Genomic DNA, 24,362 nt, shown 5'->3' on the forward strand with positions numbered 1-24,362 from the left:
ATGTTCAAAGCTGGCAAAGACATTCTCAAAAAGACTTACGGGTATAATTGCAGGAAAAGATCATCCTACAAAATGTTAATTCACGAAAGCTGAACATAAATGCACTGTACACTTTTCATGTCTTCATTCGTAAAATTTGTTTTGTTGTTTTTTTTATTGAGCTTTACATAAAAACTACCGACTGCTTTGTGTTATAACTAAAATACAGTGAGGTTTGTGGTTTTAACCTGACAAAACTGTAAAAATTTGAAGCAGTATTGATACTTATGTAAGGCGCTTTTAAGGCTTGTAAAGAGTTAAAAAAGGAAAAACAGTGGCAAAAAACAAAACAACAACAAATGAAATATATTAATGTGAAAGCGCTACAAGAATGAAATTTAAGGAGTTGCCAAGGTCATAAGTGTTGGGAGTCGCTGACCACACTAAGCACTTTAATAAATCAGCAAACTACACATTCATCTTCCAGCCAATCAATAATCCCTAGACCAGTCAAAATGAGTGACATTAAAAGTACAGAAATGCAATGCACAACCTTGTGCAGTCACAGTGGCAATCTATAGTCCAAAGGGCCTTAAAAAGAAACAGTGAATTCACTCAGCACTGAAAATAAATGAAAAAAAAGTAATTTGCTGTCTCTATAACAAATGCACCACATGTACGGGACAAGATCAAACATGTTAACGAACACACAACATCACACAAACATGCTGAGCACAAGCACACTGACCATCATGTCTACTAACTAATGTAGTGGTTTCATTTTTACTTCAGAAACCTCCAGAGCTGATGAGGCATGATAACTAAAAAACACAAACATCCACAGAAACTTAACCACAAAAATAAGAAGTAAAAATGTCAACATATTTTAGCTTGAATAAGAAAAGCAGATACAACCAAGCTAAGGTATTTTTCCATCAGATTAGAATATTGAGAAAACAAAAATACAAAGCTGACTAACAAGCTGCCTCCACTGAACCTTCCATGTTTCTTATCTTGCTCAAATGCCCTGACATCTCTGCTGCCAAACATTCAGTGGGCGGCCCAATGTTTGAGTTCTGAAGTCCAGCCGTAAAGGCACCACATGATGTCCAGTGATCAAAGAGGAGTCTCACCGACCGATATGGCCCATGTTCTGCTTCTGGCAAACCTCCAGCATTCTCTCATGTCATCAAGATTCCTGGTGTTGTTGAAGCATTCACACACGGTTCTGTGCAGATATACATTTGTTTAAGATCAAAGATGTCTTCCGAAGCTCAACACTAAACAGGCAACAAACCAAATTATGTTGGTCTTAAACATAATTTCACTGCAGTAGCCATAAAGTTATTCTTTGTGCATAAAGTAGAGATAAAATTCAAATTTATGTGCAGCCTTTTCACATCTGAATGTCTATTCCTACTATTGAATAAATAAAAATGGATGCTTATGCACACTGGCTCGTGACAAGTCAGTTATGAGGCACCTCGAGAAACTGGGCTTGCAGGCCGTTTCTCCCCTCCTGGTCATAAAAAGCTGGGAATAAAATCAAGAAAAGGGAATGAAATTCTGAGGCCTGACTGCTAACTCTGAGCTTCATCAGTAACAGCATCACAAAACAAATCAATTCTGAATTAGATCTTGTAGCAGGATTAAACAGACTCCAGAGCATATCATTGCCCTGTGACAGAAAAATATTAGTTTACTGCAGCTCCTTTTAGCTAAGGTGAAACTCTTTTCTAAACTTCCCCCTGAAGGAAAAGGACAGTTTGCCAAGTCAGCAGAACCAGACCTGAGCCACATGTTATCCTGACAGCATGCTGCTCACCAACTGCAAGCCACCTAAGCTCTTTGTTGTGCATTTCAGTGATAAATGCAACTCTTTATAGAATACAAACATGCTTTCAGCAATTAGACAATGCAAAGCCTTACAAATCCCCACACTGACAAGAAAGCTAAAGCTAAACACTGCACCCACAGGGGAAGTTGCATAATTTAAACTACAGGCAAGAGAAAGATCTGCTACAAATTACTATTTTAAAACTGCGTGCATGAGACTTTTTACATATTAGTTGAAGATCCTTTGATTCTCTCTCTTGTGACAGCACCTCAGCTATGAGATTAGAAATTAGAAAAGCAGTGATCTCCTGGTGCTTCATCTGGCTCAGTTTGATAGTAAGGCGCCTGTGGGGGTCTTCACAGGACAGCTTCTAACACTGTGGGTTTTCTTCAGTAATGACATCCCACAGATTGTGTAACTCTGCCACTGTACGGCCCTCAGGCATCAACTCTCTGCTACTGTAACCATGAGGCTGTCAGTGACTCCCATCCCCCTCTTTCTCTCATAAACACGCAGTGTGCTCTCACAGATAATCACACACATGCTGCACACTCAAAGTCCCATTGTATCCAACGAGCTCTGAGGAGGCATGAGCTGGCTGCTCATGGTTTCAATGTACAGTACACACAAAGAAACTCATGAGTAAAGCTAAGAACAATGCTTTATTGGCTGAAGAAAAAAAAAAAGAAGCAATCATGAGACAGCTTCTAACACTGTCTTGTGCCTTAGCCACTGCGATCCCACGTGTTTTACAACGCGCCAGCTGAGTCAGGAGATTTTTCAACAGAAAGCAGGAAATCAATACATTTGGCAAGCCTGGTGGAGCAGCTCTTTTATTTAGCAGATAATTGTCAATTCTACTCACACACATGAGATAGCACCAAATACAACAAGAGTTAGGTCTCTTACTTGTGAAAGTTAGGTCAGTTTATGTGATCAGATAGGGATCCGTTTTATGTTAAAATTTTAAATTGCTTGCTGTCTCTTATTAAAGGATTAGACATGTCTGTTCTATCCATTTTGACTGGGAAAAAAGAATGTTGAAGTCAGCCTAAATCCATTAAAGAACAAAGCAGAAAAAAAAACTATTCATATGTGCTGCATAAGCAGTAAATAAATGCTTCAGTCCTTAACTTCGCACATCAAACTCTTCCATCCACACAGCTAGGATCAACTCCATGACTCCAGTGAAAACTCATGAGAATACATCTATAAATCCTCCACTAAAATAACTTGAAAGGAATTTAAAATTGGTTCCTAATAGAAAATCTTCAGAGACATATTGGCAGAGCATGTTTGCTCACATATGAGTTGTATTAGAGACACTGGTTGTTCTTATGATAAAGATTTGAAAAGTTGGGAAAACTGATGCATAAGTTTTCCCTGCCAAAGCATTCATGCCACTTAAACAAAGACGCCATTGGACTGGAAGGAATTTTTTTGTTTTCAAAATGTCTAAAGTAAAAATCTAAACAGGATGAAATAGATGCCAATCTATTTAAATCTATTCAAACTCTTATTAATCTGATGCTCCTAAAAAAGGCCAATACAACAAACTTTATTTGAACTCAACAAAAGAGTCTGAATAGAGTCCGATTTAATCTCAGTGTAAATCCAGTTATTTTATGAAGGCCTCAGAGGTTCGAGAGAACATTAATAAACAAATAATATCATAAAAAAGAATTTAATACCTAGAATAGCATAGTCAAAGTCTAAAGCTACATTTAATTGAGAATTTTCTAGTTCCAAGACTAGAAAATTGCCTATTTCCAGATACTGTCCATCTAGTCTGACTGCCTTTAGGAAAAAAAGACAGACTAGACAAAGGCTAGACAAAGTTGGCAGAGACATACTCCAAATAACTTATGGCCATAATTAAAAGGACAGGTGGTTCTACTAAGCTTCACCAGGAAGCTGAACATAGGCACATTCAAGTTTTTAATTAAAAAAAAAAAAAAAACATTCTTCCACTTCACAATTGTGTGCAAATAAAACACACTAAAGTTTGTGGTTGTAACAATACAGATTGCAAAAAAGGTCATGAACACTCATCGTCTTGAGTACTTTTCCAAGGTACTGTAACTGAATACTATAGCATTTTATACTGTCATCATAAGGAGGCAATAAAGCCTTTGTTACATATGGTTGCAATAAAAAGTGTAGTGGTTGCTAACCAGACAACGCCTTAAATAGGAAGACAAACAAACCAGATGAGTCTGCCAGAAAAAGTGAGAGGAATGTTGTAATCTTTCTTTTATGTCAGCTCGTAGTAACTGTATCTTCTCCAGAAGGGGAAACTAATCAAGCAACAAGAACATGGTTTTTAATGAGCCGGAATTCATTCAATCATTTTCAAGAACGTAATAATAAAATGCATATAATACATAAATAAACCCAATGTAAAAAAAGAAATAAATGTGAACATTTTCTTAACGTGTGGTGAAATTGTGCTATTTTAGGTCAAGATGTGTTAAAATAACAGATGGATTCCAAACTTACTAAATAATAGACTAAAATCTTCCAGATGTGTCTGGCCATTGTTCAGTGATTCATATGATGTTACTCCAAATGCTTAATTTAATTCCATTGGAGGGGTGTCAATTTCCAGTCCTCTATGGCTTGTGTTAACCAACTTCTAGATCTGACTCTGTTTAAGCTCTGTTTAATATTGAAATACACTTAAATCTCAACTTGAGTTCTTAGCTGCAAAAACACCAGCAAGCTACACATTTAAATTTGTGAAAGTAATAATAAAATAGGTGTATTGTGCAACCTAAATCTGCTCTAAGCCAAGCAAAAAACTGGTCCTAAAGATCTAACAAGGTGAGCATTACAAGCTAGTGTGAACATTAATAATTTCCACATGAAAGGAGAAATGACTCATCAGTAGATAACTTGGAAAAAAAGCCTTTCTTCTAAAATACGTAGCTAACTTCTGAGCTGTAGTCTTAGAGTAAAAGACCTCTTGAACACAACAGATAAATAGTAAGCAACTTTACTACCTACAAAGTAGTGTTTCAAGTCAAACCAAAACAGTAATGTCTACAGCTACAGGGTATTGACTAGAACTGCCACACACACAGCTGCTGGAAGAGACACATCCTAGTGCTGTTCTGTTTGGTAAATCACTTATATATGTATCACTCTGATATTTATTCTGTACAATCCAATGGAAAAAGAAACATTGTCTAAAAACACTAAGTATTTAAAAAGGTCGAATTCCCTGGCCGTGCAAGTAAATGCACCTTTAAACTGGATTTGTTTAATCACCTTTTTTTGTTTGATATAGACTTTTTCCTTCTTTGACAGTGGTCTACCATGCCACATCCTGACTAGGTCACATATGTTCACCCTGCCTGCAAAAGTTTTTCAAATCTATCAAGTTGTGAGGACATCTCTTGTCCACAGCCCTCCTCAGGTGACTTCACGGATTTTCTACCGTATTCAGTTCTGTGTCTAGACTAGACCAATCCAAACCTTTGCTTTTCCCCACAATACATTCTTTTGATTCATCTGATGCATTTTCAATTTCATTGTCATGGTGAAAAATAAAACTCCACTCAATCTTTCACTTTCTAGCAGACACTTGATTGTTGGGTCAAAACGGACTGCTATTTGAAACTTCAAGCAGGTGTGAAGACTGCAGGCTAAACTTTAAATCACAATGCACTTCGGCTAAGTACTGTTTGGAGGTTTACAATGGACTTCAGGCAGAAAACAACTACTAACAATGAAGCGGTAACAACACAATCTATGTTGCAAACCTGCTGTAAAGCACATACTATGAAGGAGCTGAGCTGCCTCTGAGTGAATTATGAAAAGTGGGAATGATGACAGCTGCTAAGGAGGAATAAGCCACAAACAGAGAGTTCAAAGTTAAATATTCACTCCAAATTCAAATCTAATCCACTTAAGTAGGACTGACAACATGTCTTTTGGCTGAACTTATTGAGAATGGCATTATCTGGACAGCAAAAATAAACGTCCCTGCCAGTAAAAATATCAGAAAACACTTAGGATTGCCATGCTGCAAATGCTGAAATGGTTGCAAAAGCACAGCAAATGCAGAAGGTGACAGATGCATAGATAAAAGTAATTTAAATTCAAATGCAGAAAGAGAGGGAGATGTTGCTACCTGAGAGGCAGATGAAAGTCGTGTAATCTCCCTGGCCACCAGTGGCCAGGAAAGGTATCTTCTTCTTTGTCCTCCTCTTCACCTGTACACCAGCGAGCATCTTCTCATCGTGAGGTGTGAAGAGCTCCTTGTTGATGGCTGACTTGGCACTCATCTCTGACACAGGCAGAAATAAACAGATGAAAAACGATTAAATGGAGGAGTCCACTCTTCACTGAAGAGGAGAGAAAAGCAGACACAGCAAATTTAATTAGGCAGAAAAAGGATATCCATCAAATACAACCACTTGCTTGTGTATTTTAAATGTCAGTGTAAGAAGTGCATAAAATAGTTTATTGAGTGTTATTTTTAGATTATAGTACAACACCCACAACATATACTTGGTTCATCTATACAATATTTTGTATCAAGAATCATAATTGTAAAAATTTGATATTAATTTTCTCCAAAGTGTTGATGTCTGACTTTATAGAAGAAAAAAAGATTATCCAACCAGAGAATAGGATGAACAATGGTGAGCAACAGTCTTATGGTTTGCCAAAAAATGAGCTTTTAGGCATCACAAAACTGCAAGCACATAAATTGCATAACCAAATTGAAAGTGTAATTCAGCACTGTGAGGACGTGGTCCCAGGACCAATCTCTTGGGAATAGCTTTGCCAATTTTAAGGTAGCTGAACATAACCGTTTTGTAATTCACATGGCGAGATCTGTAAGTGAGATCATTTTTAATCTAAGCTAATAATCACCTCAATCTAGCACAGAAATATCATCACCTCATTCAAACTACTACTACTTTTTATTTAAAAAATGGGTTCTAGCTTTTGTTACCTTATTGTGATGGGAAATTGCCTACTGTGTTAACAGCATACTACAGTATTCACATCTCTAAATACTTTACAGAAAAAGCAATGCTCAAGAAAAAAAACTCAGGCATGCTGCACCAGCTTTCTGTCAAACCACAAATATTGCAGACATTCTGGCTGCATCTTAGAGTTTGCATATTAACTCAAGGCCAAGTTTTCACTGAAAAAGAAGCAAGAATGGTATTCTTCAATCAGAAGTTGTATCCTAACTTTTTTCTCAATCCATTTCCAGTCATGGTGCCTCATTAGAACCATTTCATTCTGTTTCCACAGGAGAAAATCCCTGCTATGTGAAAACCATGTTTGCAGTGCAGGTTTTAATCTATCACAGGTTCAAAATCCTGGTCAGCATCATTAAAAATATTTCCAAACACCAACTGTTGTGTAAAACAGCACTTATGCAATAAATTAGACTGGTGAAACAGTGGGTGTCCTGAAGGAAGAACACAAAAGTCCTGATATGGTGTTACTTTTATAGAAAAAAATATATGTACGTATATTTAACCAGCACAAAATCTGAAATATCAGAAAAATAAGACTCACCATGAACAAAGTGTCAGCTGAATAACTACACATTTAAAATCAACATCTGAATCTTTACACTTGCAACTTGCTATATCTCTTATTGATACTTTAAAACAAAAATGAAAAGTGAAAGAAAGAAAAAGTAAAACAACCCTCTCAACAACATGAGATGCATTTTTGTTACTCTATTTTAGCCATTCTTCAAATTTCTTATAACTACATTGTTTTTGCGTTTTGCTCTGAAGGTACTTGCAAAAATGAAATGGCTTCAGCTAAAGCCATTTGAAAAACTGTCAAGTTCCCCTGATGCAGAACAGAAATTGTCCCCCCATCGTTACACACCAATGTCTACCAGTAAATGTATATCTTATAGACAGGTGGGACACATTGGAGACAAAGCAGCAGTATGTCTGATGTCAGGAAATACTATGCTACCTTGGTTTCACTATCTGCAAGTGCAGTATATGGTCATAAAGTAGTGGGCTATTTAGATCTAAATGCCCTCAAGAGTCCCGTGGAACTTAATCATTGTCTCAGCCGCAGGCATTCATTCGAGACACATAGCGGCTAACATTATATACCACATATGCCACCTTAGTGCTGACAAACCACTCTGTCAGTCTCAACCTGAGGATGAATTACTCTACAGCAAGGCAAAGCAAGGCATACCACTAAACAATCCTCTCATCAAAAACACTTGCTCACATAAAACAGTTTGTTAAACTTCTTGTAGGATTTAATTAATTTCTGTCAGGTAAGCAGAACAAAAAGTCAGAGCACACACTGTTAAAAATCACAAAACCATAACCTACAACATGTTAAAAATAGGTACATTTGAACATGCTAAACTATAGTCTATGCTATACATTGCATCAACTAGTTTTCAAGCATACTGCTGCTAAACTGAGACTGTTCTTGACAAAAGAACGTTAATAAATACATGGTGTGGTAAATGGGCATCCAATCTAAAACTAGTTTCTGTGTCTTTCTGTATCAGAGCATTCATTTCTTTGACTGCATTATTTACTAGCCTCCCATCAGAGCAGCAGAATTTCCCCCCACATAAAAATGAACCAAAACTTAAAGTTAAGATTTACAATCAATCCCTCAGGCAATGTGTATCTAGAGAAAACAGATCAATAAAGCAATATAATGTTTTCAGATCGTTTTTCAGCAGCACACAACCTGTGAGTTTGCTTGTTCTGTACAGCACAGCGGGAACTTGGATCACAGACGTCTACGTTTCAAATGACCAACTGGACGAAAAGCCAGAAAGCAAATTTTGAAAGTGACATTTACAGCGTTGAATTCTTCCTTCTACCTTTTAGAGATTTTTATACAACATAGAACAGTTCCTTACAAGCAAATGTTTCTATTTAATTTGCCTGTTAGTAATCAAGCTGCACACGAAAGTTAAAAATCAAAGAAATAACTGGTCAAACGAACCCTGGTCTCGTAGCTCCCTATATTACCCCTGAAGCAGTCACTAGAACATCTTCCCTCAGGTGGCCCAGCGAAGCATAACATCAGGGAGAAGGGATAACACGACAGGGACACAAGGAGGAAAACAAGTAGGAATATGAGGAGGAGGGGACTGAAACCTCCAGGCATTGAAATGTAGCCAGCTAGTGTGCAGCTTATGGTTTGACTTTGTAAGTCTTACACAACCCGAACAGCACAAGGCTGAACAACTGTAGCCAAGGAGCTACTGTGGTAGTGAAGGCAATGCACATACATCCAGTACTGTTTGTCACCCCATTTTCACCCAAAACACTTCATTAACTGAGGTTATATGGTGCACAGGAGTGAAAGGACCAGTATTTTTTCTTATGCATTCCTTTGCTTTGCGGGATAAAGTCAAATCTGTTCAGGCTGTGCTTACTGGTCTCTTGGGAGCTTACTGAAGTGAGGTCTGTGGGTTGGTGTGCACAGTCACTTCTTTAACAAGTACACAGTCCTGCTCTCAAGACCAGGCAAAAGAGAACGTAGACTTCAGAAGTGAAGTAATGATCGAAATGTTTAATTTATAACAGCCAGCATATGGCAGGTACATACCCAAAATATATTTTAACCATGATCCTTCTGTAAGTAGGAAGTGTTATTTAACAAATGGAGAAAAAAATCTGTAAAGGCAAAAGATGACGAATGTTTAAAGTAGATTTCTTTTGATGTAAAATTGATTTTTCGGACCCTGATCCAGCAACGTTTACGTTTTAGAGGTATACGTTATTAGTTATAGTCCCGACAGAGAGGGTTGTACAGAGTTCTTCAACTTTCAATACACCCATATTAAAAAACAAGCTGCAAAAATTGAAAAAAAGGTCTTTTGACAGTTCTCAATATCTATCAGATTGTGAAGGCATCTCTTCATCAGCTCTCTTCAGATGAGCCCACACATTTTGTAGGGAGTTTACTTCTGGATTCTAGGTAATTCCAAAAGATCATTTTATTTCTCTCAGTCAGTCATTTTGACTGCACCTCTACTCAAATAAGACTGTTTAGCAGACATTCTGACATACTGCTGGTACGTAAATAAACCTCCCCTTTTCTTAAGGCTGCAGCTATGCCAAGAATTGCTGTATGTTTGACCAGCAGCAGGAATCAAGTGTGACAATGACAGTGGTAGAGGTTTTACTTGAATCTGGGGTTTAAGCTAAACTTGTTAAGGTAATAATATCTGCAGAAAACTTTATCTGAAAGTACAAGACATAATGATTTGTCGAGATAACATACTAAAAAATGATTAATTGTATTCTTCAAGCTGCTCATATCTACTCCTCCTACACATATTTGGCTGGCTTTGGAAACTTGGGAGGACAAATTAGTTTCTGTCATTCTGCACTTAGCTCTCTGAGATGTACGAAAGACGTAGCAAAACACTTTGCTACGTCTGCAGCCTTTCATGCATGGCTTTCATGTTGACTCAAAAGTTCTGAACAAGACCTGGGGGAAAAACTCCCACAGTTTCCTTGTGTCCATGAAAACAAATAAGCAGAGTTTCATGTCAGTAAGAGTAACTGAATGAGTGTATTACCATATGACTAGATATTAAATGTCACAGGTCAGAAAACTGAGAAATTATTTTCTCAAAATTTGTTTTGAAGTTTTAAGTGCCAGTCTCTGATACTTCTCCATTTTAGTTATGGAACAGTACAACTCTTCTGTAAGAAACACTGAATATTTACAAATTATTTGAAGAAATTAAGAGCATAATTCTATATTTGCTATATCATGGTTTCTGCTCATCTGAGAGGCACAAGCCTCAGATCCAGGAGGCAAAAACTCAATCTCTTCAGCTCATTCTTAGGAGATCCCAAGCTGTTTCCAGACCAGAATGAATACATAGTCCCTCCAGCAATTTCTGAAGTCCACCTGCGAATCTCCAAAGAGAGGCTCCCTGGAGGCATCCTGATCAGATACCCAATCCACCTCAACTGACTCCTTTTGAAGCACAGAAACAAGTTTGCTCTGAATTTTCCCAGGATTAAAAACCTTCCTTGACCTATCTATAATGTGGAGCCCAGCCAACATACAGCAAAAAACTTATTTCAGCCACTTGCCTGAATAATGCATGGAGGGCAAGAAGTACATATTTTGTCTTTAACATTTGGTGATAATGAACACTTTTCTGCTTAATTCTTCTATTTTCTCTGGGAAGACAGATCTCTACCTGCAACAGACAATATCCTGTTTAAAACAGTAAAAACATTTTTTTTTCATAACCGTCATGTTTTAAAAGAAGTGTTACACCAAACGTTATGGAAAGATTCAACTAGAACTGATTACCACCCCCACACAACCCAACATGGAAAACCTCTGGGAAATATTGTGATATTTCCCCCAAGACTGAACGATTTTACTGCTGTATTATGACATAAACCCCACAAAACATTGCAACATTCAACATGAGTGGATGGATTTGACTGCTGTAAAGTTATCAGAAAATGTAAGCTCTAACTGAACTCAAATAAGCAAGAAAACTGAAACTAATTTCTGGGAATATTCAGCCATCAGAAACGTTCAGAACCCTCCAACGACAAAACACCATGTCGTTGGAGGGTTGGTCCATCCCACATGTACAAGCTCCCTACAGGGACAAGTTTCTTGTGTAAGCATACACTGCTGATCTGGTTTTGCATTTGTTTCTGCAGCGCAAACAACTGAGATAAAAAAAATAAATAAATTAAAAAAAAACAAAAAACAAAGATGGCTCTAGGAAACTACCCATATTCCTGAAAAAAAGGTTCCTGCAGTGGAAATGCACCTTAAGCAAATGTTCAAACATTTTCCTATCCTGACTGTCTATTTCAGAAGTCATTTTTACATTTTTTATTGAGTACATACCCTGTTTATCCAAGAGAGACATACCTCTCCTTTTTATGTGGCTCAGAATTTGTCTCAGATTTTTTTTTACTTTTCCAAATAGCCTTATTATTTTAGTTTCATTTTATGGGATAAGCAATTTTACAGAGAAAATCTGCTAAATTTCCATTGCACCGTGTTGGACAAAAGACAAACAAAGATGAGTAAAGTACATTCCGCTGGTGTGCATTGTATATTACGTTAAAAAAAATCTAAATCCTTCGAAGGAATAGCACTCCATTAAACTAACATACTGAACAAGACCAGAGTCTTTTCCCTTAACAAAAGAAAAAACACGTTGAAAGCATTCATTCAGTTTTTCCCAGATGACTCAGCCGATGCTGAAGGTATAAAGCTGAGAAGGATGTGGGCTAAGCTAAGCATGCATCATTGAAAAGCATGCCAACCCCCCAAATGAGCTCATTGTTTACAGGCACCTTACAGCAGTAAAACATTTGAGATGGAACTGGGTAAATAGTAGAAAAAAAGCAAATGCAGTGCACTTACTAACCGATATCTCAAACAGTGCGGGGATCATTACCGCAATGACTCTGTTATATGGCGAGGCCACAGCATGAGGCATTAACAATACAAATGTGAAAGTGCATTAGGCAAATGCAACAAATGAATGTCTGTGTATGCTCTCAATGAATAGCACACACAGGAGCATGTGCATAGAGAGGAAAAAATAGCTACAACTCTGAGGTAAAGGTGCTGCATATCTTTATGTTGTTAATTTTCTATTAAATGCATACAAAAAAAAAAGATGAGTTTGAGACATTCACAACACAAGGAAAATCACTGCTGTAAGACAGGAATGGTGATTACTGCCTCAGAGGTTTTGCTTCCTCCAGTGCCTCAAATATCAGTGTAAATTTGTAGGACAACAAGCACGCCAAGTACACTCTCCCTTTTCTCCATAAACTGACATAGAACAGAAGATGCACTTATTTCTCCCCACAGGAAAATGTTACCAAATGACTTTAAGTCATGCAAGGGCAAAGCCAGCTGAACATAACGATGAAGAAGTATGGGGGATAACATATTTTATGGCTTACCAGAGCAAATTAGCCCCTGGTTTCCTGCATGAAAAGAAACAATTTATCATTTCAAGTGGCTCAGGTAGTTTTACTGAAGAGAGGTACACCTAATCTGACTTTGGTATACACGTGAACACATCCATATAGTGTAATAAATTTTAATACTTGTATGTGTTAATGTTGCTGATTGTGTCTAACAGTTAGTGGAATCACAGAATGGAGTTTTTCAGAAAATTTGAGTAAAGCACAAGATTAATAAAAAGATAAATTAATAGAAAGTTGAGTGGTAAAAAGAAAATGTAGCTAAACAAAGATGGATAACCACAGTTTCTAAAGGAATGTGAAGAACTATTTTTGCACAAGGGTCCTCTATTCAGATAAAAGGTAAAAGTTTGAATTGATTTGGAAATTAAGATCTCAAAGTTTGGAGGATAATTGAATTGAAGAAATACAAATTGATTGAGGTCCAGTTGAAATGTTTCCACAGTGCGTAATGATTTAGAAGAAAATGCCATGTGCTGATGCCTTTCCAATATGTCTAAATTCAGTGAAGCCAGTTAATGCTGCAATACTTTATGCTTCCCTTTGCAGACGAGCTTTATTTTAATGCCATTTCAATTTTCCAGCAGGACTTAGCCCCTGTCAACACCACCAAATGTACCAATACCTAGTTTAATGTCCATGGTCATCACTGCACTTGATTAGACAGTACTCTGGCTTGACATAATCCCCATAGAAAGTCTATGACAGGTTGTCAAGAGGAAGATGAGAGACACCAGAGCCAGCAGCGCAGACAAGACGAATGCCGCCTCTGAAGCATCCCAGGCTTCCTTAACACCTCAGCTGAGACACAGGCTGAATGCTTCCAAATCCCACGCTACACTGATGCAGAAATTCATGTGCACATTTTTTTTTTATGAAGTAAATTTTGGGTTTTCATGCTGTTAACCACAATAATGGTCAAAACTGTACTGGTATAATGAGTCAATAAAATTTGATCTCCAGTTTTGTAAAATTGCATTGATAAAATAACTTTCTGGGCACCTGAATGTGAATTCTATTCTGCTTACATTAAATCTATTGATGAAATGCAATAAACGTCCCTGATAAAACATAAATCTATAACCTCAAATTGCAACTCATTAGACCACTAATATCACATTGAGAACACAATGCATTCAATTTTGCCTCAAATAATTTCAAGTTAAAGCCATGTTTACAGGAAAACAGTGCCGTTATTGTGGATTGACAGAAGCACAGCCTACAGTAATAGCAATGAACTATTCAGTTTGGACAACACCCAGATTCAATTTGGGATGGCAGGAATTTTCACTGTCTGGGATATTTTTCCTTCCAAGTCACATTTTTGACAAGGACATCTCTCTGTCTGTGCAAATACTGGCTGATTAAAACCCGGGCGTCAGAATTTAGTACGTCAAAGGAGCGTGGAGACCATGCAGAGATGATGAAGACTAAAGCATTGACCTTTAGGAATTCCCTAAAGATTAATTATTAACGCGAATTATCCGTTGTTTGTTAAAAAAGAAAGAACGAAAAAAAACAAACAATGACGACTTTCTCAACGTGTTTGTCTTCTCCGAAGCTGATAAAGAATATCGACAACCATTGCTCATAAAGTCTACAATGTGAGGTTCACTAAGTTTTATTATTAAGAAACACCATCACGCGCACTGTCAGTAGGTGGGCGCGTGCATTCGCTCTGAAATCACCGCAAAGTGGTAAAAAGGTTGCTGACGCAGTCGCTTGTTAAACACAAAGCGACGGTAGAAAAACACAAAATAAAGTTTTGCTATTTTCTTTTGGGTAAAACGTCGTGCTTACATGCGGTTGTTCGGCAGGTGTAAAGCTTCGCGGAACTCACCTGGCGTGTTAAAGCGAGTCCCTTTTTTCTTTCCCACGTGCGGACCTCTAATCCCTCGCTTTATGTGTCCAGCTGTCACTGCTCACCCACTCCTTACTTTCTGCAGCCTCTTCCTTATTGGTAGCTGTCTCCGCAAACTAAACGGTAGCATTTCGTGTTTGACATCGCGTCGACTTCACGTCTCTGATAGCTGTTGGTTTCTCAGCGGCGGGAGGAGAGTTTTTTTTTTGTGTGTGTGTGTTTTTTTATCTCCCCTCCTCTGCTGCGAAGCCAGCCAGTGTCTGACTCTGGTCTCTGTCTGTGAATGGGAAAGCAGTAGCAGATTTGCCAGACACACAAACGTGCAGGCCAACCACGCAGACTGTGACACAACCCCACGCCTGCGTGAGCTGTCTTTTACATGTCAACAAATAGTTTCAAAAAGCTTTTTTAAGCTTACTTTTTTTTATTTTTGATTAAAGATGGGCAAAACACCTCGCAACCCCTCCTCCTCATACATATACATATACTTGGGGGGGGGGGGAAAGTAAGACAGAACATTAAAAGTTCAGTTTTAGGAAATATAATGAAACTGATGTCTAGTCACGTTTTTATCCCTTGGACAATTTTGATTGGATTGCTCTCAAACAACAAAAATGACCTCGTCACCAAACCCTAAAGATTAGCTTTTTGCTAATTTTAAAAATATTGTTTTTTCATATATGTTGGGAAGCCAATATTTTTTTTTATGCTGATAGAATTACTTTAATTTTGATTAGTGATCAATTATACTGGTCCAGAGCCATGCTGTTAGGCTCTCTTATTCAATGCAATTTAACGTAATCCAGGTTTGATCCAGGTATTTACCTTACTTTTACTGTTTAACTCAATCTTAAGGTGGTGTTATCCAAAAAAAAAAGCATGGAAATGCTTTTTTTCCATGTTCCATTTTCCATGTTCCCATGAGTATCAATCCCATGAGTTTTATGAGTTTTTATCAAATATGTATTCAGAGTGGAAACCCGCAGTCTAAGTTTGACTAGTTTTGGTATTTTAGATTATGAACTTGGAGGTGAACAAATGCAGGCCAAATTCCTTAAAAACAATAAAATGGTTTTCTAATTAATATAAATTACTACATGATAAGCCACATTGCTTTGTGTTTTGTCCTACTTAGAGGGGCATTCTCTACATATTTAGTTCACCTGAAAATAAGAAACGCATTTGAAGTAATAAACTTAACATGAAACTTTCCACCATTGATAAATATGTTGGGGTTTTTTTTTTGCTTTGAGTGCTGCTGTTGGTCCTTGACACTGGCTAAGAACAATATTCCCTACATCATTAAAGACTGCTGCTAAACATCGCTCTGCTTCAAACATGCAACACCTTCAAACTAGATTTTCATCATGTTGACATCCTGCATAAGTCTACAATAAAATTACGCTTTCAATATACCGTATGTTTTTAGTTTTTACTGTTTATGTCCACAATACTGAAGCTCTCAGACTACGGTGGCCACAAAAATGAGTTTTCTATCTTCAAATTACATCTTTGGAAAGGTACCCAAGACAATTTAAGTCTGGATGATGTGTGCCAATGTAGAGGTACTGAAACAGTGAACTATTCCTGACTGTATGACTCAACCTCTAAATATACTGTATATAATAATAGTAGGCAATTCACCACCAGTCCACAATGTCACTTCACAGTAACTGTAACTTTTCCTGAAGCCGTCTTAAAAGTAAACACAGCTCAACTACTGCAGCCACGTCTTGTAGCTTGTCACAAGACTTGTTTTATTGTCACTTTATGTTGGTTTTATGTTTTATTACCGCGTTAAAGGTAATTAATATGACCGCTAACACCCTTCCTTCATTGCTCAGGCTTTACTCGGAGGAGCTTCGTGACAAGTCTAGCTTCTTTCAGGCACTAGTTTAGACTTGCCTACACTACCTGAACATTTTCGAGCTTTGCTTATTTTTGGACCAGTGGGCGATGCCAATATAACAAGGCTGTCAGCTGGAGACTACCATCTACATTACATCAGAAAACAACTCCGCTGGAATTAAACGAGAAATGCACATAAACCGGTGTGGGAGATTTTGTCCAGGTGGTGTTTTGATTTTTAGGCTGTGAGTCATCCGAATTCCTCTGCTGATTGATGACGCTCCATTCCCGACTTTATTATCCTCTTCTGACTTTATTGACTGACACAGGCACGATGACTGACTGTCATCATGTCTGACGTAAAACAAGAAACTCTTGTTTTACGCGCTTTAGGTGTTTTTGTTTTTATTTGTTTTTTTTACCTCCGGCTTATTATGTGTGAGAAAGATCTGAAAAGCCCTGGGAACTGAAACTATTTCCTCATACATTAATAAACAGTTGATCACAAACTTTAATCATATAATTTAAAAAGCTGGCTGAATCAGTTATGCTTTCACAGCTGTGCACTTGACAGATGAGAGGCAGTTTGAGTACAGCGTATTTACTTTCATTTCATAAATAAGCAAAGCTAATAGACAAATGAAACTGACTTGGCAGATGGGAGATCCAATAATAAAATCAAAATTTTACTTCAGTTTCTCTGGAAACGCTTTAGACATTGTTGTGTTTTTTTCAATTCCATTCACTGCAAGCTGTTCAGCCATCTGGTGCTACATAACGAAATATTTCATTCCAGGAATTTGGGATTGAAGTGCACTTTTGCATTGTCTCCTGAGACCACCTGAGACTTTTCATATTTTCAGACAATTGCCTTTGATTCACAGATGCTTCACAACCGAGAAGAATTCCTTGTTGGAGGGGAAACGCTTAACTGCTCTTGCAACGAGACCTGTGGGGCAGCGGCAGGAAGGTTTTCCACCACTGTACTGCTGAACTTCACCTCCGAACTCCCCGGCATGAAACACTTCTGCCATAATGATTCACTTTTTCCAGGTGGACTGAAAACGAGTCGGAGGCTGGGGAAATGAGGCAGACACAAACCCACACAAGCTGAGTGGCCTCCAAGAGCAGTAGCTGTTTCCTGCTGGTGAGTTAGGGATTTCAGGCATGACTCTCTCCCCGGAGAGAGCCTGGTCAGTGATTTGCCACAATGCAACTGAACCACAAGATTTTCTGGGGTACTGCCAGTCTCAATAACAACTTAAGATGGATTGCATAACAGGCATGTTGAACGTTCTGCTTTGGCCATTGCTCAACTCATTGCTGAGGTTAGCAATGAGGTTGGGATGCATGACACATCCCACAGCCTGGAACACCCTCAGAGTTATGTCTGTGTGGTTTTAAGTTTCCAAGTTGTGTTGTAGTGCTGAAATCTTTTGGGGAGGGAAACAGAGCTGGACTATGGACCAATCACAGCACTCTAGGGGAATTATTTGATGGTGAGAGGACAAACATTGTTGGATGCTTGGTGGAGGTGATGTGCTGCCTTGTGTGGTGGCTCTGTGCCTCGAGGGGCTTAGAGTCTATGAGGTTCACTTTACAAGCACATACTTTGAGTCCAGACATCAACCTGCATTTCTTCTAAGTGTAATAGATATGATTGCAAGTAATAATTTCCACAAATGGATTTCATTATCTTTGCAATGTTCGATGCGTTCAACAGCTGTAACTTTCCGGGTTGTAGTCGACCTCATACCATACGCTTGTAATGACTCCAAATGGATCTGGAGAACTTATTATTCCACTGTTAGTCCCTTCTCCATTCATAAAACAAGGAAAGGAGGAGGTGAGAAAAACTTTTGCCAATTCTGTGTTCTCGTGTCTTGGCTACATGTTCTGTCCCTCCCTGTCTCTGTATGCTCTCTTTATCTCTTCCACGAAAATTACAAAAAAAATAAAATAAATAAACATTCTTCCAGCCTTTGAGTTTTTTAGATTAACGTAGCTGGCGGAGCCTGATGTGATAAAAACAAGGTGCCTCAGTCTAGGGTGAAAACAAATAGATCTGATGATAGAGGAGGGAAACAGTGCAAGGAGCACCTTTACTCCGATTGTCGGCTGCTTCGTGTCTTCCCACAGGGCCAGGTATTCGCCATACTCTCACACACTCTTTATTACAAACTGCTTCCCCTCCTCTGTGTCTCTGCTGCACTAATCAAACATTGGAATCATGTGGTTTGCTGCACTTAGCAGCGTAAGCAAGATAGTGGTTTCAGTGTTGCATGACAGTTCACAGAAGAAAAAAAAACACGTCTTTTTGGAGAGTTAAGAGAGTGACTGACCACAAAGTCTAACATATTCTGCGTCTTCTTTTGAAATGTTGCTATAAGTGCATTTTTAAAGGAGAATATCTAACATCTGTGTTAATCCACAAAACTGGCGCTTTTGAAGGAATAGGCCATGCATTTATGGTAGGAGGCGCATGAAGGTTCCTGTTTAAATTTTGCTTGTCAAACAGTAAAAATGTTTGCAATTATGTGCATTTTGCAGCTGTCCCTATAAGAGCTTGCTTCTCCTCTCTGAAACAGAGTGATTATTTGTAGTCGGTGTTAAACAAGAAGCCGCAGAGCTGGTATCGATTTCTACTCAGCGTCTAATTACATTAAAGAAGCTGATCCACTTATGTTTTTACATATTTTTTTATGCAGCAATACGTTGTCTTTCTACCATACTTTGATATTGTCAATTTATACAATAATTCTCACTATTTCTATGAAGTTACATAAAGTAACCTTTTCAGAAAAAGCCTATCTAAGTGGTAATCACACTATGTTACATAAATACCACAACTGTGCTTAACTGCTTAGTTGAGAAATATTTGTGCATGATTTTAAAAACTTATAAATGAAAATTATAGCATATATTGGGATTCAGCCCCTATTATTCTGATACTTCTAGTAAGTAAATATGGTTCACCGAAGGGTAGCACATTCTCAATATAAAAGCAGCTGCTCTGTTAGCAGGGATGGAGAAGTTTGTCAGAACTGATGGATGAAGCTAATGATAGGGCAATCCTAGAATAAAACCTGCCAGAGGCTAAAGAAAAACCTGTGGTTTCCCTTTTGGCAGAAAGGGAGCAAAGATACAGTCCGAGGTAATGATGGGAAATGGCTTAGATCTAAAACAACACGGTCGAAGTTCAGATGGAAAGATTTTTAAAAATTGCTCCTCATAAATGTTTTCCACCCAGTCTGAACGAGTTATTTCGCAACCAGCGGACAACAGTTTTGGTCGGTAGACGTGTGAAACTGATTGAGACATGCAGTAAAAGCGTTGGACCTGTAATGGCAGCAGAAACATTGTTCTGCAGAATTTTCAAACAGAGGAGCTGTGTGCAGATATTGCACATTTTGGAATTTAAATTCCCATTTAAAAAAAAAATTGAAACATCACATTTCATTTCCTTCCACTCTCAACAATGTACTACTTTGGCAATCGTGAAATCTCAATAAAATGTGACAAATGTGAGAAGGTTCCAGCACCCTTGCTGTGTTAAAATTATTATTTTAATTCCAATTGGTAGATGAAACTGGGAGTTATCACCAGTTTTATGATCATATTCATTTATTGTTGCTGTTATTAGCAGAACAAATTTCACTCGTTATTACCAAAAGGTGAAAAGCTCAAGCCCACTCACTTTTTAGACCAGTTGATTGGTGCATGTTAATTCACATCGACCTCACAACCTTTGAAGATCAGAGAAAAGAATCCGTTTCTGTGCTAAATATGCAAAGGATGCTTCAGTGTGTGTCATGCATGTAAATATCTTCATTTTGCATTACATATTAGCATTATAATAAACACCATCAAAGTAAGTAGTACTACATCAGGACTGTGGGCTGTTTTTGCTGTTTGCTGAACAATAGGTGTAGGGAGTGCATTTGTGATAATCATAAAACCATAAGTTACCACCATCGTAATAAAGCACCGACGCAACAGTTTCTCTGGATATTGAAGAAATCGTTCAATATCTAATTAACCGGTTGCCTAACTTTATATTTTTACTGGTTGTAGAAATACTACTGTACCAGGACAGCTGTCATATTGCACAGAGCTCTCTGTGAACACAAACTGTCAAGCTTTTCAGATTTTCAATTTGAGCTCCGCAGGTTTATGTTTGCGGTCGCCATCCGCAGTGGCAGTTCATGTTTGTTCAACTCACACCCAAACACATACACACTACCCTGTTCTGCAAAATACAGTAACTTTTCAATACATAACAGGAAACATTGAGAGATGAAAGTATTTATGTGTCTAGTCTTATCCATTAAAAATATTTGTATAGATTATTTGAATTTATGCTAAACTTTTAATGTTTATTTTAATCCAAGATGTTTCAAATGCCACAGAAGAGTTTTATGTTTTCAGAAATAGAGTAAAGTCATGATTGACTAGTCTAGCATTTTAGATTTTTAACTGGAGAACAAATGTGCAGATTCTTTAAAAAAAAAAAAAAAACATAAAAACTGTCCTTTAATATTGTGCCAACTTGAAAATTGCAGTATTTTCCTACCACTGGATATATAAACCACCAACAAGGAACTGGTTTTGGCTGAAATGACAGATAATTTTTTTTAAATGCTAATTGCGTCCCACTGGCCAAGCTGCCCTGACTGGAGACACAATTAAATCAAAAACCACCACTGCTTGTTCTAATGGTAAGTGACTCTCCACCCCAGTTTCGCATCCTCTAAAGCATTTTGATTCAAAATTTCCCTAAGTAACTTTGTTCACATTCTCATCAACTATCCAGCCTCCCTTAATGTTACCACTACCACAATGTTCACAGAGTTCCAGGGCGATATGAAGAGTTAGCTTTCCCTCACACATAGCCTGTTGTTGTAATTTTGCTCTGTTTTGATGTCTGTGTATTTGAGAGTTTGCTGTTAGACTTGATAGTGCTTTTACTTTACACAAGAACACGCATGTTAAGCCAGCTCATTCCTGCCTTAATTGGTTCTGCTGGACTCTATCGCTTTCTCATGTTGCGTTTGCTTGCCTCCCGTCTGTGTTTAGCAGGAATCCACTCTGCCCTGTGGTCTGTTTCATCTCACTGGGAGATAACAATCAAACGTCTAATATGGGTAATAGAAGAAGAGAGCTCCCTGGGTACCACTGAGCAAATATTTCCAATTATTTTACGCAGAAAACGCAGGACTGGAGATGTGAAAATTATAATTCAATCAATAGTCAGGACACAAATGAACCCTAAAATGCAATGACTATGATTTTATACATTGAGACTAGTTTCTTAATAGCTTCAATTTCTCTAAGAAATAAAAGCCTGCCACCACCTAATAAATCTTCTATATCCTCTAAAGCTCTCCATTTCTAAAAAGAAAAAGAAAGACTGATATTAGTTCTTGAATATAAGATTATTGAACACATTTTTCCTGAATTTGGTTTCATCTACCTGAATGTGTCAACCGAACAAGCACCACGCACTCACTTCACGCTCCAGGCGATGACAAGTTCGTGCACCATCGTGGAAAGACAAGAAATAAAGCAATGTGACATCCCTGTTTGCGCTCAACATATTCCCCAACAAAAGCAGCCTTTTAAATTGCATTAAGTCAGCTACAAAACAAGATTCAGCCCCAACAAAACAGGTTTTAGGGCACGAGGTAATGCAAATTACCCAATTTTGTGCTACAGTGCTTAAAGCCAAAAAGGTCCTCGAGGATAAACGAATTACTCTGGAAAACAACTCCCACAGCAAACAGCCTGGGATCAGATTCAACTTCCCGAGTTGGAAGACACTGCATATCATATAGCATTAGCTGCAGCTTCTTTCCATCAACAAAAACCCCTTCTACTCGCAGTTGTGTTTGTATGCATTTACACACAAATCTTGTGTCCTGCAGAAAGTCCCAAAGCGCGCATGTTGGCTCTCTCTGAGCTCCATTTCATCGCAATAAACACCATGTGACATGATCTCATCAGCTCAGAGGAAACCCTCCCGATCTGACATTAATGGCAAACTCAAAATTTCTATAACAGCTTGTGTGATGTCCCATAAGCATAGCAAGACTGACAAGGTGGTGAACCCTTACTTTGACGGTTCTGGAGGCAGATGGGAAGCAGCTGTGTCAGATGTTGTCATGTAGTGAAAGTTCTCATGTTATTATAAAGATGAGCAGGTGGGATAAGTTCTTTAGGAAACATAACCGAAGCTTACCTTTAAAAAAAATGCTCCGAAGTTAGAATCCTGACAATATCTGATGATCTCTTACAAATTAGAGATCTTATTTGTAAGACTTATTTGGTATCTTGGGAAAGATACCAGATAAGTCAATTAGCCACAAAATTGGAAATGACTTTGAAAGTGCTTTCCAGCTGTGTGTCACCTTTGGACAGCGCAGAACCTTTTCCAGATCCTATAAACTCCGTTTAGCAGCCCTGGAGAGGTCCCTGTGACATCAATAAAGAAATCTTGGCACTCATTGGTGTTTAGCTCAGTCTAAACATTTTCCATGAAAACATCTCTAGACTCAACTGTGAAGATAATAAGAATGACGTATGTGTGGAACTGCTTGGCCGTATGTCATGAAACTGTTGGGGTCGAGTTGTGTTTCATATATCTGCAAGAGCGAAGATCAGCAGGGGAGAGGCGATCCACAGAAAAGCTGTGGGTTGAAAATGCAGAACTGTCACATGTCAATGTGTTAAGTCCAAGTAAATGTTGGAGTCTTTTTGAAGCCACCTCTACACAATACCCAACACCAAACTCCACATTGTTCTCCAAGTTACTATATTTTTGGGTCAATGACAAAATCAATATGGTATCTTACTTACTGAACTTTTTCTACATTGTCATTCTGCAAACTTTAATGAATTTTAGTGGGGTTGGAGTAGAAGATCTGGATGTCTCAGTATTTATTCAGTATTATTTGCACTAAACATAGGACACATATGTATTCAAATGTAAAACGTTTGAATGTTTCAGCTGACTTAGGTAAATTTATCCTCTTTCTTTCACTTCACATCTATGGAAGTTTGTGGATGTGGTGTGACAAAATGTGAAACGGTTCAAGGAGTGTGAATACAGTTTCATGTCACTTATAAGGCATAGAGGCAGGAATTTATAAAAGATTTACCTATGCAGTATAAGCTTTACTGCATTTGAACAACATATGAAATGAAATCTCAGAAAACTCCTGAATGTCCCAGTGGAGGAAAGTGAGATTCTGTGCAACAAAACCAGCAATAATATTTTATTTTAACTCAAACTGACAGTGGAAAACATTTGGCTTATATTACTATTATTACAGCAGCACAAAACAGAACTTTTAAAGGTGAAAGTCTCAAGTAATCTCTTAACAGAGATCAGAGAATTATCACACACATAGTTAGTGGGATATGTTTTCCAGAACCATAACACGCAGCAAACTGATAAAAACAAAAGTACTATTTCTGAACAGATTACTTTTCTCAATATCCAAGATCAAAACATTCCTCACACAAAATGAAAATGTGAAAAGCTGTTCTTCCTCATTGAGCCTTTTCCACCCACTTTATTTTCTAACAGGATGCAACCTAACAGCCCACTATTGATTCTTGCAAAAATTACTTTTTTTTTTTCTTTTTTTTTACGTATCTCCCTAGATACTTTTGTCTTCTGGAGGAAAATCGATAAATCAACCTGACATCAGCCTATGTTTCAGAGCAGAGGACGACCATGGATGTCAGAAAATCTCAATCCAAAACTATTTAATGTAAAATCTTAAGACAGTTTTAGCTCTGCTGCACAAATAACAGCACAGAAACATACTCACATACAGTATATGATTGGTTTATGCTTAATAAG

The 24,362-nt window shown here is 37.9% G+C and overlaps 1 protein-coding gene across 3 annotated transcripts in view; it reads right to left on the bottom strand.

Annotated features, from left to right (window-relative positions):
• The window catches only part of stxbp6 (syntaxin binding protein 6), a 51,571-nt gene extending 36,639 nt beyond the window's left edge, over positions 1 to 14,932 (bottom strand). The window contains exons 1-2 of one of the 3 annotated variants that reach the window (XM_023352936.1): positions 14,627 to 14,932; positions 5,952 to 6,165 (exon numbers count right to left, since the gene is read on the bottom strand). In XM_023352936.1, the coding sequence (XP_023208704.1) occupies positions 5,952 to 6,105 (154 nt within the window). In that variant the 5' untranslated portion in view covers positions 6,106 to 6,165; positions 14,627 to 14,932. The remainder of the gene's footprint in view (positions 1 to 5,951; positions 6,166 to 14,626) is intronic. The other 2 variants (XM_005798322.2, XM_005798323.2) reach the window with 2 other exon arrangements.
• Positions 14,933 to 24,362: the final 9,430 nt, after the last annotated feature.

Source organism: Xiphophorus maculatus, chromosome 19 (genome assembly GCF_002775205.1).
Source record: "Xiphophorus maculatus strain JP 163 A chromosome 19, X_maculatus-5.0-male, whole genome shotgun sequence".
In the NCBI taxonomy this organism is placed as follows: Eukaryota; Metazoa; Chordata; class Actinopteri; order Cyprinodontiformes; family Poeciliidae; genus Xiphophorus; species Xiphophorus maculatus.